This window comes from Herpailurus yagouaroundi, unplaced genomic scaffold (assembly GCF_014898765.1).
Source record: "Herpailurus yagouaroundi ecotype Mexico unplaced genomic scaffold, PumYag 182, whole genome shotgun sequence".
In the NCBI taxonomy this organism is placed as follows: domain Eukaryota; kingdom Metazoa; phylum Chordata; class Mammalia; order Carnivora; family Felidae; genus Herpailurus; species Herpailurus yagouaroundi.
In genome coordinates, this window is record NW_024412413.1 from 54,466,348 (window position 1) to 54,487,302 (window position 20,955).

The 20,955-nt window shown below is 32.8% G+C and overlaps 1 protein-coding gene across 5 annotated transcripts in view; it reads right to left on the minus strand.

The window, feature by feature from the left end:
* The window catches only part of USP15 (ubiquitin specific peptidase 15), a 119,684-nt gene that overhangs the window by 32,408 nt on the left and 66,321 nt on the right, over nt 1-20,955 (minus strand). For 2 of the 5 annotated variants that reach the window (XM_040491536.1, XM_040491540.1), the window contains exons 7-8: nt 17,747-17,833; nt 11,222-11,366 (exon numbers count right to left, since the gene is read on the minus strand). In XM_040491536.1, the coding sequence (XP_040347470.1) occupies nt 11,222-11,366; nt 17,747-17,833 (232 nt within the window). Of the gene's footprint in view, nt 1-6,893; nt 6,992-11,221; nt 11,367-11,588; nt 12,038-17,746; nt 17,834-20,955 lie in introns of those variants that run through there. The other 3 variants (XM_040491541.1, XM_040491538.1, XM_040491537.1) reach the window with 3 other exon arrangements.

The following is a 20,955-nucleotide window of genomic DNA, read 5'->3' on the forward strand; positions in this document are numbered from 1 at the left end:
CCTGAGCTCAAGTCAGACGCTAACTGAGTGAGTCACTCAGGCACCCCGTAGTATGGTAAAATAGATTTCTAATGTAGGGATTTTTGTGATAGAAAATTATGGGAACAAGCATGAGCTGTAATGTATTTGTACCTTTGGTAATTCAGTGTTATTTTTATGACCAGATGAATAAAAGAGAAGTCATTATGAATAGTGTACTTTATCAAATAAAATCAAGGCCTGACTCAAAAGTCACCTCCTTGGTGAAGCCTCACTTATTTCCCAGGGGCTCATTTTTCTTTGCTTCTGTAAATTTGGCTGATCACGCTTTCTATCATATCACATACTGTGTCTTATTTATTTATACGTCTATTTCATTCACAACACCAAGAACTTCTAAGAGCACAGGCAGTCTTTTTCAATTCTATTACTAATGGCTAGAATACTGTTTGGTACCCAGAGACTCAGCGGATGTTTGTTGGATTAGCTAAATAAATTACCCCGACAAAAACAAGACAACTAGTTTATCTGCTCTTAATTCCTTTGCCCTTTCTCTCTCCAACCCTAGATAAACCCAGTTACTTACTATATGAACCCAGTCATCTACTGTACGCACCATGTAGCTAAACACTGCTAGAGAAAATTTCAAGTGAATAAACCCACACCGTTCTAAATTGATCTCCAGACTCAAAGGAGATTTCAATACTGCCAAGCAATCTTACGCTTTCATTCTTTTTTTTTTTTTTTTTAATTTTTTTTTTTTCAACGTTTATTTATTTTTGGGACAGAGAGAGAGACAGAGCATGAACGGGGGAGGGGCAGAGAGAGAGGGACACAGAATCGGAAACAGGCTCCAGGCTCCGAGCCATCAGCCCAGAGCCTGACGCGGGGCTCGAACTCACGGACCGCGAGATCGTGACCTGGCTGAAGTCGGACGCTTAACCGACTGCGCCACCCAGGCGCCCCAATTACGCTTTCATTCTTAGCAAATAACCTGGTCTCGTATTTTTAGGATAATGAAAGTCAACACAAAATCTAGAAACTACAATCTTCTTTTCTCCTGTTGGCAACAGCAGTGTTTTTACTCCACTCAAATGTTACATTTTAAAGCTTAGTCTTGGGACCTCTTTTTCATAGATGCCCTCATTTAGATGCAACTATACCTGATATTAAATATCATCTATAAGCAGCCATATTTCCATTGCTAACCTAAGCCTCTGGTCTGTATTCCTTGTTAGAATATCCATCTGCCTATAATGTATCTAACTTGGGATGTTTCATGGTTGTCACAAACTGAATATGCCTAAAAAAATTAACTCATATTCTTCTCCCTACCTGAAATTTGCTCCTGCTACTGTGCCTCTCCTCCCATCACTCCAATTTCATTAAATGGCTATAATTATGATGCACAAGCCAGTACCTAGAGACAAACGTGACTTTCTTCACTTTTCATTAACTCGAGTTCCTTCTACATATCAAACATTGTTCTAGGTAACAGAAGTACAGCAGTGACTGAAAGCCCCTGTGTTAATGGAGGATGTATGTGAGAGAGAGGTAGGAGGAGGTAGACAGATATTTGGGGCTATAGCAGTGACTAAAACAAAGGCCCTGAGCTCATGGAGTGTGTGTGTGAGCATGCAACTCTGTGTGTGTGTGTGTGTGTGTGTGTGTGTGTGTGTGTGTGTGTGTGTGTGAAGTAGGCGAAGGCAGACAGACAACAAACCCAAATATGTAGAGAGCATATGAGGTGGTCATAGCTGATGTATGGAATGTGGAGAGGGTGGTTACTACTGCATATAAAGTGAGTGTGAAGGTTCTGACTGATAATAAGAGACCTAAGGAAGAGAGAGAACAAGGATATAATTATCTGGAGGAAGAAATTCCAGGGCTAGGAAATTCTAAGTTCAGAGATCCTGAGGCATGAACATTCTTGGCATCACAAGACTAGGGCTAATAAGGATGGAGAAAAGGGAACATGGAAGAAAGTGGAAGGAAATAAGATAGCATGCAGCCATATCATACAGCGCCTTGTATCTGTTTTAAGAACTTCACCTTGGTTGAGTGAAATACGAAAGCATTTAGTATTACAGACAAGGAGTAATGGAAATGCCTTAGGTTTGAACAGGATAGCTTTGGCTGCTCTTTTGAGGAAAGGTCATGAGGATGAAGAACGTAAGCAGATAAATCAGCTAGGAGATAACTGCAATAAATCAGATGAAATTACGGTAGCCTAACAATCTTTAATGCTTTCATAATACATTAAAATCCAAATTCCCCCTACATGATCTGGCTTTGCCTACTTCTTCAGACTCATTTTATACCACTCCCATTCAAATATTATTCCACAGGTTACTACTCATCTTTTGGCTCCTCAAACTTGCCTGTCCTAGAGGCTGTGCACACGTTATTGCTCTCCATCTAACTTCAACTCTCACCTAATTCACACCTAATTCATGAGTTCTTTGGTCATAACTCAAATGTTATTTATGGACAGTATGACATCCAAGATCAAGCAGGTATGCTCCAAGTTCTTGTTATTTTCTCAGAGCACCCCATTTTTCTTCTTCATGCTGCTTATCAGAATTCATGATTTATTTAACGTTTATCTTCTCTACTAGACTATGCTCCATGGAAACAAATACAGTTTTGTTCACAATGTTATAATTAGTGCCTACGAAAGGAACTTAGTAGGCCCTCAATAAATATGTGCTGAGTAAATGAATGGATGAATTCATAAGTATATTTGATTAAAAAGAATTACCCAGCTTGATCACCTACAATATTCTGAAGATAATGTTCTGAAAAACTTCAGGTTTTTGAAAATCAACCTCACCATCAAAGAAGAGAAATATCAATGATATTAAGAAAAAGGAAAGCAATTCCAAAAGGAGTTTTTAAAATGTTTTGAACACTCTATCAAATGAGTAAATGTGTATATAATCGCCTACAAAACTATTTTGATCTGTACAAAAGTAATACTACTTTTGGGGGACCATCTTGTATTAAGGGCACCATATACTTGGCCTAGATAAAAAACATTTTTAATGGCTGTACAATATGTATACTTAAGGCCACTGAACTGGACATTAAAAATGATTAAAATAGTAAATTTTATGTTATGTATATCTGACCACAATTAAGTATTTTTATGCATTTCTTACAAGTTGATTAGTATAATTTTGACAGATAACATTATCTCAGAATGTTTGGAATAACAACTGAGTTTTAACTTATTAACTTGTTCTAGACAAATCACTTAAACTTTCCTTGCCTCAATTTTCTCATCAGTGAAATAAGGATACCTTATGCCCTGACAGACCTCTGTGAGAGGAAATTAAGAAAGTGACAATAATATAAAAACCTGCACTCTGCAAAGAAGGGTACTGTTTTCAGAGGCTGTAGGTTCTTTACTGGGCTGTTAATTTTTAATATGAGTTTAGGGAAATGAGTAATTTATTTCAAATATTATTATTAAGTAATGGTTTTCAGTAACCAACTCACTGACCCTCTCCCTGCCCCGTATAGCATAGTTTACAAATCACTGTTAAGAATTTATTGATATTACTTAGCAACTGGTTTCCATACATGTATACACTACTAAAGGAATATGTAACTAAGCAATTATTTGTAAAGTGACTAATGAAGTGGTTCATGAGCAATAAGCATAATCACAAACTATTTCTACGCAAAAACTAAAATAGAAAGGTGATTTTAAGATAAAGGACATTAAAAAGAAAAAGAGTCCAGAAGATTAGGGAGGTTTTAGTAATAAATATAGCACAGCTTCAGTTGACTAGAGTTTATATGTATACATTAAAACAAATAGACAAAAGATAACAAAACAAGCCCTTAAGAGGGATTTAGAGGGGATTTAGTGTGCCTTTCCTTTTCTTAAGGCTCTATCAGTCCAATATCCTATATTTTCTAGTGACACTATTCCATAATAGCAATTTAGAATTTAGACTATAAGCTTGACACATTTTAGAATCTTCCAACTATAAAGTGTTGAATATTAGTGTATATTTAATAAAGGAGGAAATAGATCTTAGAAAACATTCTGCCATCAAGAAAATCAACTGTTTGATTTTTAGGTGATAGAAGTAAATCTGGAACCACTTCCACTTTGTTTTTTTTTCGGTTTTTATTTTTAGAGGGGAGGAAATTTGTAGTTATTGTTATAAATTATAGATTGACATTTCTTACATTTTCCTTTGATTACAAATAAACATCCTTTTTAAAAAAATGTTTATTTTTGAGAGAGTGAGTGAGCGAGGAGAGGGGCAGAGAGAGAGAGAGAGAGAATCTCAAGCAGGCTCCGTGCTGTCAGCATGAAGCCTGACGTGGGTCTCAAACTCATGAACTGAGAGATCACGACCTGAGCCAAAATCAAGAGTTAGATGCTCAACTGAGCCACCCAGGCACCCCATAAATACCTTTTTTGTTGTTTGTTTATTTCGAGAGAAAGAGAGCAGGAGCAGATTAGGATCAGAGAGATGAGACAGAGACTCCCAAGTAGGCTCTGTGCTGTCAGGACATAGCCTGGAACAGGGGCTCGATTTCACAAACTGAGATCATGACATGAGCCAAAATCAAGAGTCGGATGCTTAACTGACTGAGCCACCCAGGTGCCCCTACAAATAAATTCCCTTACAACAATTATTAAAATCATTACAAGAAGGGCACCTGGCTGGCTCACTCCATGGAGCATGTGGACCTTGAAACTGGGATTGTGAGTTTGAGCTTCATGTTGGGTATAGAGATTACTTAAAAATTAAAAAAAAAAAAAAAATCAATACAAGATATTTTAGTCTGATTGTATTAACCACTGCTATAAGGTGTGATCACTGTAAGTAATCCTACCTAGTGAGTATATGTAAATTGGTGTTGATCTTTTTATAGCCAGAATAATGTAGAAACAATTCTGTATTAGAATCAGTTGTAATTATTTACAACTCCTTGAAATCATCCCTCTATTTCTCCACAATCTATACTTAATGTCATTTCCTATTATAGAATTAGGGGCAGATAAAACATTTAAGTCTGTATTAATTCAGACGTTGAAGCATTAATCCTAGAGAAATTTGTATTTTCATTCAGAAAATGTGAAGAGCAGACAAATAAGTTTGATTGCTTCAGTATCTGGTTTTAAGAAAGGCAGCTTTTCTTAAGGAATCTACTCCTGAAATCATTGTTGCTAGCTAACTCGGATGTAAATTAAAAACTAAAAAAAAAATTTTTTTTAATTTTAAGAAGGCTTGTTTTCATGACAAAAAAATCACTATGAGCCAAGTTACACAGGCTCAAGTCATTCTTTTAAAGATACCATTTCTCCCCCAGTCATGAAAACTATATTCTTTCTTTTTTTTAATTTTTTTTTTTCAACGTTTATTTATTTTTGGGACAGAGACAGACAGAGCATGAATGGGGGAGGGGCAGAGAGAGAGGGAGACACAGAATCGGAAACAGGCTCCAGGCTCTGAGCCATCAGCCCAGAGCCCGACGCGGGGCTTGAACTCACGGACCGCGAGATCGTGACCTGAAGTCGGACGCCTAACCGACTGCACCACCCAGGCGCCCCTGAAAACTATATTCTTACAGAACTATGCTATATATATTCTTCCCCCAAATAAAATGCCTGACAAATCAGGTTTTCCTTTTCCACCCCCTTCTCTTTTTTTTTTCCAAGTTTATTTATTTTGAGAGAGAGAGAGAACGTGCAAACAGGGGAGGAGCTGAGCGAGAGAACTCCAAGCAGGCTCTGTGCTAACAGCGGGAACTCAAACTCACGAACCGTGACATCATGACCTGAACTGTAATCAAGAGTCAGACACTTAACTGACTGAACCACCCGGGTGCATCCCCCTTTCTCTTTCTGAAAGAAGGGGTGACTTCTCTCTTACCCTAGCTCAAACAAAGAGAAAAGTAAAAACATCGGTATCTGTGTTGAGAAAGTGAATGGTTCTAATATAAGTAAGGTCATTTCCATTTTACATCAAAATGGAAAGAAGACCCAAGTGAGCTGCCATTTAATAGATGATTCAACATATTTTTGATGATAGTGCCATGTAATTTTTGGCACATAATATGGGAGGAACTCAAATAACTGATTTTAATTTCCTGGATTAGATACGTCAAGTACAGCATACAGTTAATAATTTTGTAATAACTTTGCATGGTGACAGACAATTATTTTGTAATATATAAAAATATCAAATCATTATGTAGTACACATGAAACTAACATAATATTGTATGCCATTTATCATTTTTTAAAAATCTTCCCTACGAAGAAATATTTGAATTTTTAGCTATATTCTCTGTTTATTAGAAGAAGCCATTTCCTCAAGATCCTCAACTGTTTTTTTTAAATTCTTATGTCTCAGGGGTTAAATGATTCTTTTTTTGATGAAAACCATTTCATTTATTTAACTATAAATTTGGCTAAACAAAATTAGCTTCATGTTAAACCGGGCTTCTAAGAATTGGTGTTCCAATTAATGCAAAAAGAATGTCTCAGGGTGAGAGAAGAACAGCATTATACTTCATCATATGCAAAGCTATAAAGTACTACAACACAAAAATAATACCTTCAGTAATATCTTTTCCACTGTTTCACAGTATTATAGGATTTTAGTTTCTTAAAAAAAAGTTATTTCTGTGTATTACTCATTCTGTTTATTTGAAAAATAAACTTTAAGCTTTCTATTTAACATTCTTCTGAATTTATTGAATAGATTTTTTCCTAATCCAACAGATAATAATAATAAAAAAGTTGACTTTAAAAATGCTTGGAATCACAACTGATTTTACACTATATGACAGAACAGACCCTCGATTATTTTTTTTTCAATGACTTCCTACAGTAAGGAGCCCTATTACTTCCAAGTAAAGAGTTTGAAAACAATCCTCTTATGCCATGCTGCCTTCCAGTGGAAAAGACCATATCACTTCCCTGCTTCAAATCCATCTGAAGAGTTGCTTCTTCCAGGAAGCCAATCATGAGCTTCCTAGGCCTTGACAATGAAAAAGACAAGGGTTGGAGTGCTCCTGAATCTACTCAACTGATGCTAATTAAAATTACCTCCAATAATGCAAACTTTTATAACTAAACATTCTCTCAAAGATTTAGGACATTAGAAAACTATTTTGCTAACTTATTTGTACCACTGGGACATGGTGGTATATGCCTACAATCATAACTACTGAAGAGGCTGAGGCCAGGGATAACCTGATCTCAAGAATTTTGAGCTCTCTGAAGACTAAATATGCACAAAGAGTTCTTCATTATTATATTCCTTGCCTATCAGTTTGTGTAGGGAGAGTTAAACACAGTTCAGAAATGGAGCAGATGATAAATACCATTATTACAATAATACTGAGTGAAAAATAATTTAAAAATATAATTAATTCTTTCTTCATTCACTAGGTTCAACCCAAGTGGAATAAGACTTGTAGGAAAGGGGAATAAATACAGGGCTTATTGAAGGTAGACTTTTTTCCAGAGTCACTCTGCTTATTGAAAGAAAGAAAGAAAAAAGAAGATAAAATATTAACATAATGCCTACTCATTTATGATGTGCCAGTCACTATTCTAAGAGCTTTATATTCAACTCATTTAATCCTCATGAAATTCCTAAGATACAGGTACTATTATTTTCCTCAAGAGAAAAATGAGTTGTGGAAATAATGTAAACAGGGCAACACAGCTAATAAATAGGAGAGACATATTTTCAATCCAGACAGTGTAACTCTATAGTCTGTGCTCCTAATCTATATTATTAGTTTTTAATGTGTTCTTTTCTTTTTTTCTTGCTATAATATAGTTTTTAGACTGTTCCTTAGAGTCTTAGAATCCCATGAAAATGCTTCTGGGGCCATTAAGAAAAGAAAGTAAGAGAAAGCAGATGGGACTCCACATCCTTTACCCAAAACAACTTCACTGCATCTGTTTAAAAAGAGGATAGAATTAAACTTTTCATAGTAATAATTAAAAAAAAAAAAAGATTTTCATAATGAAATACAGAAAGTGTGAAAATCAAATTATCTAGACTATAATCTTCATGAGGTCAGGATTTATGTCCAAAAGTATCTCACATGTTTGATATTCAATAAATATTAACTTAAGAAATTAGAACTATATGGCAGTACTACTCTCATCAAAAAAATTTAATATTCATTCATACCATTACATCAGACAAAATCTTGAATACCAATATAATTAAATAACACTAATAATATTAAATTCATAATAAGATTGGTGCCACTTAGTTTTTAATAAGAAACCAAAAGATTTCATTACCTCAAGGCTACTGATAGCTTAATAAGCATAATCCATTCTCACAAAGAAAAAAAAAAAGGTACGCTTTCCACTCACATTTTTTAAAATATATCAGTAATTATACTGCCTGAGATACTAAAATGTCTATGCATTTTTTAGGATTGGTAAATATAAGAAGTTACAATGAAATTCAAATTATCAGGAGAAATATTGGAGTATTTCTGAAGCTCATGAATTGTCTTCAACTTCACAGGTATTACAAGAAAACTGGAAAAAAAGGATAATTGAGGAAATAGTATCTAAAAAAAATATTTAAAAAAATCTACTCTATTAGTTATCTTTTACCCCTTTCATCTGTAGACCTAACAACTTACATACGTGTTCATGAAACAGGGATAAAGGCTACCAACATTTTGTATTCCCTTTAATGGTGAGTTTTCAGGTTGAGAGTGGACAGCTAACCCATCAAAAATCACAAAAGCTTTAAGAAAATGAAACTAGTACTAGCTTTTCTAACTGTGGATTTAGATTAAAAGTCAAAAGTAGCAAAAATAAAAACTCATCTTTTTCTCTTACCCAAACTGATGTAGAGATTTTTATTTTAGAGAAAATACAATTTCCAGCCAAGACACAGACATGAAATAATATCCACTGCTTAAAAATTTTAAATCCCTTAAGTTTTCATCAAAAGTTTTCTTATTTTATGACTAGTACAAGAAAGTAACTATCACCCTAACAAACCTCACCCTCATGAATCTAATTTCAACTGAAATGAAATATGTGAAGGCGATATAACATTAAGAGACAGTCAGCAATAGACCTACCAACTTATTGTATTAACACTGCTTTAAAGGGAGGCAAAAACTAATAGAAATTTCTGATACCTTAAACATATACAAGAAAGTTCAACAAATGCCAAATCTAGCTCAACATAAGTGATTAGAAGATTTAATTTTAATACTCATTTTTGAGAAATTATAACCATCTGGAAACAAAACACTAAAGACTATATCAAAGGCAGAGGTAATTAGAATGTAATAATCCCTTCAAAGGAACTCAGTTTGAATGAAAGCCAGAGCTTTCTCTGAATGATAGCATGAACATGAACTCGTTCTCTTCTGAGAGACTCAAATTTTTTAGTGCCTATAGTGTTAAAATTATTTTCTTAATCCTTATGAGAAAGCATCAGGATTGGTTTTCTACACTATATTAAAAAGAAAACAAAAAAAATTTTCAAGTTTTCATCAAGTGCCTAGAACCAAAATAATTTTGGCAGTGCAAGGATAGGAGTTATACAAAAATTATGACCCGGTGACACAAGAACAGGGTTTTCTGGTACTGATGAAACCACCATTTATATAAAACATTTTCCAGAGATGGTATTAAAGATGATGTTCAGAGGTCAGGTAGAGTAGTCCAACAGATACCCAAATAAAATGAGAACCTGTCTGGCCTGTTCCTGTCTCTGCAAGCTCAGCACCCACACACTTTATCTAAATAGCTGTCAGGATAATAATATGTTTTGACTTGTTCTCAGATGATGTTCCCATTCTCCTCTCCCAGAAAAATAAAGGTAAATGTTTTAAAAAATTGCTAGGATCCCAGAAAAATAATTTTGAATAAAAAAATTCACATTAAAGTATAAGTAATATTACTCATCAAAGAGGGTTTAGGAAGAGTTTATTAACCTTACACAGTATATGCTTGAACAGAAAGGCTATTTCCTGAGTGGCTCAACTCTAAACCAAGAAATCAGAAATTAAGCATATTTATGTCCCCTATGCATTTCTAAAAGATTTCCAATTCCTGATCTAGAGAATTATGACAATTAAGTTCTAATTTTCCAAGAATGCTGCAAAGGCAATGGTTAATTTAGGAGACAAATTGATTAATGCCAAAGTACAAAAGGATTTATTTAGAAATTTGGGTGGTTAAGAGTCGTATACTATTCTTAGTGAAAAAGAATTTAATAATGTTCTTAATTAATCCATACTCTATATGTAATCTATATCTTTGTAGGATGACACGAGGGCATAGGAGATTTACTACTAAAATATGAATAGAGAACAAAAAATTCATATTTAAAAATAAAATTTCAGAATTTGCAAAACAAAAACAAAAAACACCCCAAACAAAGGACCAAAAGAAAAAAAAAAAAGGTTAAAATTGAAATATCAAAAATAGTATACCATTATTTTGGGCTTTTTGAAATACAGAATTCTATCAAAGGGGAATGAAACAACCAGCTCTAATTTTATAAACAGTGAGATATTAAAAAATATATAGATTATTGTCATTACTTCAAAGTCGATCAAAGACATAAATATTTAACAAGTTGGAAGAGGATATAGACAGAGCAGGAAGAAAAGGGGAGTTCCATGGAGACACAAAGGGAAAAAAGGGGCAGTGATCAATTATATCCCCAAATTAAAAGATCTTTAAGGGAAAGTGATTTGTTAAAATATGTACGCAAAAGGAGGTTCATAGAATTTTCTCATTAAAAAAAATCTTAATTTCATATTAAGTTTAAAAAAAAGATTTAAAAATAAATTTATTTAGAGTTAGAGGACTGGTGACCATAAAAGATTCATTCTCTAACATTCCCACAGATGTCCAAAAAACGCATGAAATTTCTACTGAATATGTAAAGGAGAGATCTCATGTGGTGTTTTTCTTTCTTTCTTTTATTTTAGGAGTCTAGGTTTTCTGTTTGAAATTATATTTTTGCATGAAGTGATAGTTAATCTTCCACCATGTGGTAATCAGTCATATGCCACCTAATTGAGGAACATGATAATGATACTAGTACTAGAATGAGTGAATCAAATATACATGCTTAAATCTTCCATGAAAACAAAAACTTTCAAAACATATATAATACTTATGTTTTGATATGTAAAAGTCTACTCTTCTTTTATTGCTGATTTCCATGAAACACATGAGTTTCACTTTGGAAAGGACCTACCTGAATAGCTGAGTTCATGAAACACGTATTTCCCAAGTTACTTAGGCCGCAGAGGCCTGGCTGTTCATTGTTTCTGCCAGGTTCTGAGTAATCATAGTTCTTATAAGCAGTATATGATGGGAGACAATAATTTGAATTTTTCACACTGGAAGAAAACAAAGAATATTTTTCATAATGCAGCTGATTATAATATAGTTATATGAACACAGTACTTTAAACATGAGATAGGTGGTCATTAAATTCTTTATAAAAAAAATTAACTCAGGTACTTTTAAAGATATGAATCTAAATCAAAAGAACCCCTCTAATCAAGATACATCCCATCAACAAAATCACTGCACACTATGCCACACCAACCAATACAAACCACTGTTATATCTTTCTACCCTTGATTAGCCGGAGCAGCTCCACAGCTTGCTCCATTCTTCATTGCTCCATCAAATTTAAAACATTCAGATTTTAAACACCACCCACAGCAATAAATCATCTCATTTATGTCCCTTTTACATCCTGTTACTGTAATTGAATGAGAACAGTAGAAACAGGAGTTGTGCTTTAGTTACAGGTGAGAGAAGAGATTTCCAAGGCCTCTGTGACATCACTGATCTGATGCACTGAAGATTCTATTTATAGTTTCTATGCTAGACCAGCAAAATCTAGTATTCAAATGCAGAAAAAAGCCTGGGCTGATCAAGGCTGCAAAATGAAATGATTCTACGCAAGAACATTCCAGTATTATTTGCCTTTTCTTTCTTCTGGCTTGTTAGAATAATGTAGTTTATTCAACTAGATGAATATAACCTTAGGATAATTTGGACTATCAGTAGAATAAGTATTAATCTTAAAAACAAAGAGCCAAAGTCATCTTCAACGTTAGGGAACCAGGGTAATTTTAGAAAGAACTAAGGAAAGTCAATCAATAAGTTAAATTGTCCTCTTTCTTTTTACATGTAATAAAAAATAATTCTGTGGAAAAGGATGGATTCTTCCTTAATTTTTAATAGGTTATTTTATAAAATATTTACAATGGACACTTTAGATTATTATTCAAAAGCATACTTTCAACCATAATTTTTTTTATTCATTAGAACAAACCTGAATGAGAATCAAGGTCATTGCTAAAAGCAAATGATGATTCAAATAAAAGTATACAGTGTTACAAATAAACATGATGAATCAGTAAACCTGACAATCCCAATTGGCTACACTTTATTCCTGGTATTCTTTTTTAAAAATAATTTTTACTTAAGATTTCAAATACTTTCTATTGTAGCTTCTATATTCTCACTTTTCTATTATAACACTTTAAGTGAACTATACTACTACCTGTTTTAACAAACCCTTTAGTAAAGACACATACACACACACAGACATACACACACACCCCAACAAGCTAAACAGTTTAAACAAAAGTACCTCAACCAAAAACTAAACATACGATGCTAACCAACTAATACTTTTGCATTTTTAAGAGCATATCCCCCCCCACCAAATAAAAAGACCAACTCCAAGACTCAAAAAAGCAATATATCCTAAGATTAAAAAAAAAAAAAAAAAAGAGGGCCCAAAGAAATGAAAACTTGATTAATTCAAATTCAGAATTTCTAGACTTATAACTATATTTACTTGTTTTAAACTAAAAAAAAGTATAAAACAAAAAACAAGCATCTTTTGGTTTTGTCAGATCACTAGCCTTATGATTCATATTTTATATGCCCAATAACTAATAAAGTACAAGACACCTATTAGCAATTCTTCAGTCAGTAACTGGTGATTGGATTATCAAATCTAACTTCTTCAAGGACATGTAACAAAAAGCTAAATTCTGTTTTTCTGTTAGTCCTATAAGTAGTGCTAAAAATCAAGGTCTCTACATACAAAAATGAAAGGCCTGTATTTTCTATACATTCTACATGTTCCAGATATAAAACTATAATAGAATTTGAGCTGAGTATATAGGGAAAGTATGCTCAAATGCATGCTCATGCTTAGGCGTGCGTGCGCGCGCGCGCACACACACACACACACACACACACACACACACGAAAAGACTAAAAACACATTTACATACATCTTCTTTAAGTATATATTCAGATATCTATCTCTGCCCACAAGTAACCTGAACGGATGCTGGAAGCTCTCCTCTTCGTAGTGGCAACAGGATGGAATTTGCTAGGATAGGGATTTTTATTTACTGAGAAATGAACAAAAAACTTACTTGCAGAACAATTTTTTGGTTTTGTCTTAAAAAAAATTTTTTTTAACGTTTACTTCTGAGAGAGCGAGAGAGAGACAGTGTGTGAGAAGGAGAGGGGCAGAGAGAGAGAGAGAGAGGGAGACACAGAATCCAAAGCAGGCTCCAGGCTCTGAGCTGTCAGCACAGAGCCCGATGCCGGGCTTGAACCCACAAACCAGGGGATCATGACCTGAGCTGAAGTCGGATGCTTAACCACTGAGCCACCCAGGCACCCCTTTTGTTTTGTCATTTAAAATTTGAATCCTTAAAGGATATCTACATTTTAGACTAAGTGACAGGATAAGTATAATTCTTGCTCAAAATCTGAAACAGTCTAGATGCTCAATGATAGTAATGAAAAGTGATAAATTTAAAATATGTTAATATTATATAGAGTGGCCAGTTATAATCCACATGTTATGTGCTTTGTGAATCAAATATTAAAGTCATGGAAAATACCAAAACTAGCAGTTCTTAAACACTTCAACAAAGTCCTGGAAACCTAGGCCTAAAGATAGCCTCTGTTATCTTTAATGACTATTTTTTTTCCTAGAAATTGTAAACTAATCCTTATCCTCTAAGGCTATGCTATTTTGCAAAAATAAATATGCCTGTAATCTTAATGGGAATTTTAGTACTTACTATACTATATAAATTCTGTATTATAAATTTATCACCCTAAATGAAGACACTGAAAAAAGTAAGTTGTTTTTTGGTAAAAGTGAGCTCTATCTATACAAATTTAAGACTGACTTTTCAATTAGCATTTACACTTGACATTATGAGCATTAAAAATCTATAATTTAATCCTCATAAGTACAATGATACCTATTTTGCAGTTAATGAATGATGCTTTCCAGAAGTAACTTGTAAAGAGCCATATGGCTGGCTAGCTCTGGCAGTCTCCAAAATCAAGTTCTTTTTCACAGTTTAATCTCTTACAGGGAGTCATTTCCATTTCAAATAAAAGAGCTTTAAATGAATTAACATAAAAATAGATATGTGTTCTGATGTGGAATGCCACGAGTTGGGACAACACACACATTAAAAAAATTTTTTTAAAGGCAGTATTCTATCAAGGCAAATGCAGCAAGACAGAAAAATGCAGTGAACAGCAAGAAACTGGTGCATATTAAAAATGTACTTAAATTATAATCGAGGCACAACCAAATACTGTATGTACGATCAGGCAAAATTACTACATCAGGGTGAACTGATTCTTCATAATACTAGTCTTTAGTAAAAGCTTTATTAAATTTATATGAAATAGTTCCAAGTATACTTTGTTACTATCTTTATGACCAGTATCCTTATTTCTGGTAGTGAAAAATTTTATTTTAGTAATGTATCCATTTAATTCAAATCTTGAAACTGTAGATAGCTTCATATAAACTTGTAAGTCATAACTACTGATTTTCATACATATTTTTGTTCTTGTAGAATATCTCCACATACCTGAAGTTTCAAAAATGCAATTTATCTAAAAAATGTCATTAGCCTTTTTACATACTTTTAATTAAATGAAGCATGCTATTTCCATATGAAGCCTTAAGCCACTACTTATTTCTACAAGCTGAATGGAAAGAAATCTTATGTGAAATAATTTAGATAATTATGACGATATTAATTTAAATTCAAATATTAATTTAAAATAACCAAAATACTAAGTCAAATTAATGTAAAACATTGTTTTCCATTTTATAAATTTTGTTCCACCTAAGAAAAGTAAACTTGACTTTTAAGCGTGGTGGTAACTCATTAGCTATTTGCTATAAAAATTTCCTAATATGAAGGACTATTTTAGTGTCTAAATTAAACAACTATAAATACCTAAAACTATAATCTATCCATGGGAGGAGAATCATTAGTTAATCATATTTTAAACTTAAGAAAATCCTCCAATTCCTCTCAGTATCTTCTGCAGTTAGAGGTTTTAAGATCCGATTGTAACATCATATTTTTACTACAGGAGGGAGATAAGACAAAAACAGAGACTCACCAGACCACATATACTAATAAGACGACTCCAGTCAAAAGGTCAAAATACAGTCTATGCTCAATACAGTCTACATACAATGTTAAAAGTCTCTCCAAAGAATAACTATAAACACATTATACCTGGAACTGCTTCTTTTACAGTAAATGTGTGAGCATCTCCAATTGGTAGAAATACAAGAAGTACTTTATCTCCTATGAAAAAATTACTTTGATGAATTTAATTAAAATATACCATATAAAATAATACAAACCAGATTATAAGGGTATTCCCTTTCACTTTTTTGCCTGTGGACATACATTTTTAAACAGAAAAGAGCATACTAAACTGCAATACTGGATATTCATAGAGTCTTTGATATTTCACTATTACAATACAATGTAATATTATTACACTATGGTACGTGTCTTTTTATAAACTACTAAAGGGGATGAATGTTTTAAATCTTGATACTCCAACCACGCCTTGCAAGAATAAGTATAATTACTTAATGTTTCCCAGTGAGACTGAGATGGAAAGAAGTGGATGGAGTTTTTTATGGTTTTAATTTGCACATTTCTAGTCAGTTGTGAATTTGAATATTTAAATGTTTATACATTTTACTTTATCTTATTTAATGTCTATTGATTTTTGAGACAGAGAGAGAGAGGGAGAGAATGAATGAGAATGAGCAGGGGATGGGCAGAGAGAGAGGGAGACACAGAATCTGAAGCAGGCTCTAGGCTCTTCTGAGCTGTCAGCACAGAGCCGGATGTGGGGCTCGAACTCAACAGCAGTGAGACGAACTGAGCTCAAATCGGACGCTCAACCAACTGAGCCACCCAGGCACCTCTAAATGTTTATATATTTTAATTATTTTCCTTTTATTGCCAGCTGCATCATTGCCCAGTTTTCTACTTATCTTAGAAAATTTCTCACTGATCTTTACAGCTTTGATATATTAAGAATATTTATCCTCTGCTATTTGTAGCAAGTATTTTTGCCATTTATTTGCCTTTCATTTTTTATATGCCTAACAATTTAAGTCAATTTAATATAAAGTTTTACAAAGAAATTCTCAATCGTGATCCAATTTTCCAAACAACATTTCCTGGATAATCTGCCCATTCCCCATTAGTCTACAATGTTTTCTGATCACATTAAATTCTTTTATGTATAAAGGGCTGTTTCTGGACTGTCTTTTCTATTTCATTGATTTGTAGATGTTATTCTTGGGTCACTATATGCTGCTTGAAACCTTATATCTTTATAACAGGTTGTCATTATTTAGTAGGGTTAATCCTTTCTCATTTTCCTTTCCAAAATTACTTTGGGTATTCTTTACACATTTATAATCTAGATGTACATTAAAATCTTTTTGTCAAGCCCTCTCCCCACCTTAAATATGAATTTTAAGGTCAAATGAATTTAACCTATAAATTCATTTAATGATGTTATTTTAAATATTATTTCACAAATAGCCTTATTCTTTTCAAATTAATTCTTTGGGAAACCAGATGCCCTTTATGAACTGGCCAAACAATGCAAATATTTAACTACATAAATACAGTCAACCTAAAAAATAAACGACAATGTAATGTATATATTCAAAAAATAAAACAAGGATAAAATTGTCTAGATTAAAGGTTTTCCCCTAATTTGACTGAGTCACAAACAATAAAAGGTTTCTTTTTATCCTTTTCTAGAAAACAGAAACCAAGCCAGTTTTCAAGGTAATACACTCATGTCAGATGTTATAGTGCAGTCCAAGTGATTTTTAACCTTTTTTCTTATGGCCATACAACACACACTTTCACGCAACTCTTACAAATTCCAAGATTGTGAATATTATTCATGATGGGGCAAAGGAATTGTTTCTCTAAACTTTTTAAAGAAAAAGTGATTGCCTGTTGATGAACGTGAAAATCTGTGTATGCTTTCCAGGTGAGAATCACTGATACACGCTTTTAAAAAATACTACATATTGTAGGTCAGTGACATCTGAAATTTACACTCTTCCTAAAAAATCGAGTTCTAACAGACTTCTATATAAATTTCAATAATTAGCGTTTAAAATGTAAAATTCTGAAAGTACTTTATTTCTTTTTGTGAATTACTATAGTGTATGTATTAAAGAAGTTTATAACTGCTTTCTTTCTTGTAAAGTTACTCCTAGAAGAAGTGATCTGTAATTTTTAAAAAAAATCAATTTTAATGCATTAAGACTTTATCCTAAATTTTAGATACAAGAGATTTTTTGCAACCACAATAGGGCGATCGATTAAACAAAGAGTTTTTAAGATTCAGTGCTTACTTTCTGTTGTTGATGTTGTTATAATTATTTGACAGAGATGAAGGAGAGATCTTTGGTAAAGCTGAAAAATTGGATGCACCTGGGGACCTTTAAAAATATGAAAATGTTAAATTAGATAAAAAATGCTGAATTTTGAAATTAATTATGAAATAAAGAAAAGACAGATGACAATGTATGTAGTAAATGAATGCTGGAAAACAGATTCATGAGCAAAATCACTGTATATCCTTTGTTTTTCTATTTCCTACGTACTCTTTCATATAAAAAATAATGGTACAAAAGGGAACTATTTTCAAAAGAAATTTACCAAATTAAATATACAACTTGATATTTATTATTCCTATATATCTATTGACTCAGTACACCCATTTCTGAGTTCAAGTAACCATTTTTAATATTTTACAATCAATAATTTCATTAAATGAGCAGAACTAAAATATCAGTTTTTTAAAGGAAGCACATAAAAGCAATCCAATTTGGGTCCCAGTGGGTACCATGGCATTCTAATTATACACAACAATGATACAGATATCTGAGAATTTAACAATTCTTTAACATCTAAGGCAATAGGGACAGAATAGCATAAAATAATTCAAAACTAAATCCCAAGAAGTAATTTTTGGCCAAAGTTATCTCTGCAAAAACTGAAAGGACATACATCTGACTATATATTACACACCTCATTAATTCAGAATCTTTTTGGAGAAATCTCAATTACTAATGGCTTTTAATCAACCAATATGCTTTAAAGGCATAACTTATAATCACAAATCCATTACATAGGAATGATTACTTTCTTAAAGATTTAATTTCCCTTGTAATTTTGTTAATAATTTTATTTTATGAGGTAACATCTAGTCTATGAGCTGTAAAAAGCTAACTTTCAGTTCAGCATCTCAGTCATCATAAATTCTAAATTAGTGAGGTCCAAAGTGAGTAGTTTTAAAAAATTATTTTATTTCCTTTACTTAGGTGCTAATGAACAATGAAATGGTCAATGGGCAGGAAAGTATATCTACAGAATCTGTTTGAAGTCTATAAATTTTAGGTGATTTGGATTTCACCCAATCTATATACTTGCAACATATTTTGGAGAATAAATTTTGGGCAAAAAAATGTCTTACACACAAAAATTTTATTTATCTTTTGAGGTTTTGTATATTATGAAATCTTGGTAAAGATTTTTTTCTTATTTTAAAGGTGCTTCTTTTTGTTGATACAGGTTGTATATAGGTAGATTACATTAAGTGAGACTTCTATTTAGAAGCCTTTCTGACAGAAGATCTTACAAGATACTATTTTACCGTGCTTAAGTTAAAAACATAAAAGACAATCAGCCAAGTTTTAACATAAAAGAGAGAACACATCTAAAATGTTATTTAATATTTTAAGGTACTAGTTTTTAAATATTAATAGAAATATAGAAGTATCCTGGCATTTTTGCTTTCGTGTTAAGAATGCTAAATTAGCGAAGTAAAAAAACCCCCGAGTTTATTAGAGATTGAGTTATAATGAATTAAAGGAAGTTAATTTTTCAAAATGTGATCCATTTACTGCATTTTAGTTTAATTCACTTCAATTTTTCAGAAACACAGAAATAAACTGAAATGTTCTCTTAAATTTTACTTGCAATAAAATTTTTGAAAATAAAGATTCATTACTGTATCCAATAAAGTGGCTGAGGCACATATATTTTTTTCCTTTTTCTGCCCATCTCTCCCCTTTTTTATTATTCATTAGCAACTCTATCCAAGGATAATATTAGAAGTTTCTATGAAATTCACTGAAACACTCAAAACATTTATTAAGTGACTACTATAAGCCTTGCTCTTGGTAAATACTAGGAATACAAGGAGAGACACAGTTTTTGACCTCAAATAGCTCACAATCTAATGGGAGAAAAAGACACATAAGCAAAGTAACTATAACATAGTGCAAGTCCTGTAACAAATTTCAAAATTATAACAAAATATAAAATTTTGTGGGTAGTAAAATGAAGTGATTAAAAATGATGTGCAGAGTTGGAGGGAAAGGTAGAAACTGGACGTGAGAGTCCTCCAGTAGAAAGAACAGCACATGCAAATGTATGGGACTATAGAAACCATGATGTGCTTAGGGAAGTATCAATAAATTCAGTTTGGCTTAAAGAACAGGAAGCAGGTAGTGACAGGAACAGAAGTTAATAAGGTAGGCATGATAATAAAAGACTTTTATATTCTATGAAGGAATTTATTTTATTTCATTATGCTGGGCACGTTAAAAGTTTGGAAGAATGTGTACCTACACAATCAGATTTGTATTTTAGATAGCTAATTCATGAGAAAAAGAAAGAAGACTGAGAGATCATTTAGGAAACCAGAGGTGATTAATAAAATTAATAAAGGATGGGGCTAAGACTATTGAGTGGGCAAGGGCAACATGTCTTGGATGTTTAGGAAGTGGTTCTCAATGGACCCTTAGAGGGTCGCACAATTCTTTCAGACTGTACATCTATGAAGTCAAAACTATTTTCATAATAACTTCAAGGTGCTATTTAAGTGTTATTTGACCTTTTTCACGGGTGGATATTTGCAATGATAGCACAAAAACAATGGTGGTGAAACTGCTGACACCTTAGCATGAGTTAAGGCAGCAGCACCAAATTATAGTCATTGTATTCTTCACTGCCCCTTGCAGTAGAAAATGGTCATTTTCACTTAAGAATATCCATGTTGAAAAAATAGAAAATACTGATTTTATTGAATCTTGACCCTTAAATACACTTCTTTTTACTATTATGTGACCAACTGGAAAGTTTGCAGAAAGCACAAAGGTTCTATACTGAAGTAACATGGTTGTCATGAAGAAAAAGACTTGCATAATTATTTGAATTTCAAGCAGAACTAGCAACTCTTTTCACAGCAACATTCTTTCACATAAAAGGCTATATGGTAGAACATCTTCTCAAAAATAAATGAAGGGAGCCTATCACTTCAAGGAAAACAAAGTATTTGTTGCCAGTGATAACATTCAAGTGATCATATAAAAAACAGAATTTTGTAAAACTTGACTTTGCCACCATGAGGCTTGACAGCTTCCCACTACTTGTAAGATTGGTAACGTTTTAACAAATGTGATTTAAAAATATTGTAGAATGAAATATGTCATTAATTTGGACTGTCTGCATAACTCAATTAGTATTTTCCAACTACATCAAGTTACACATGATA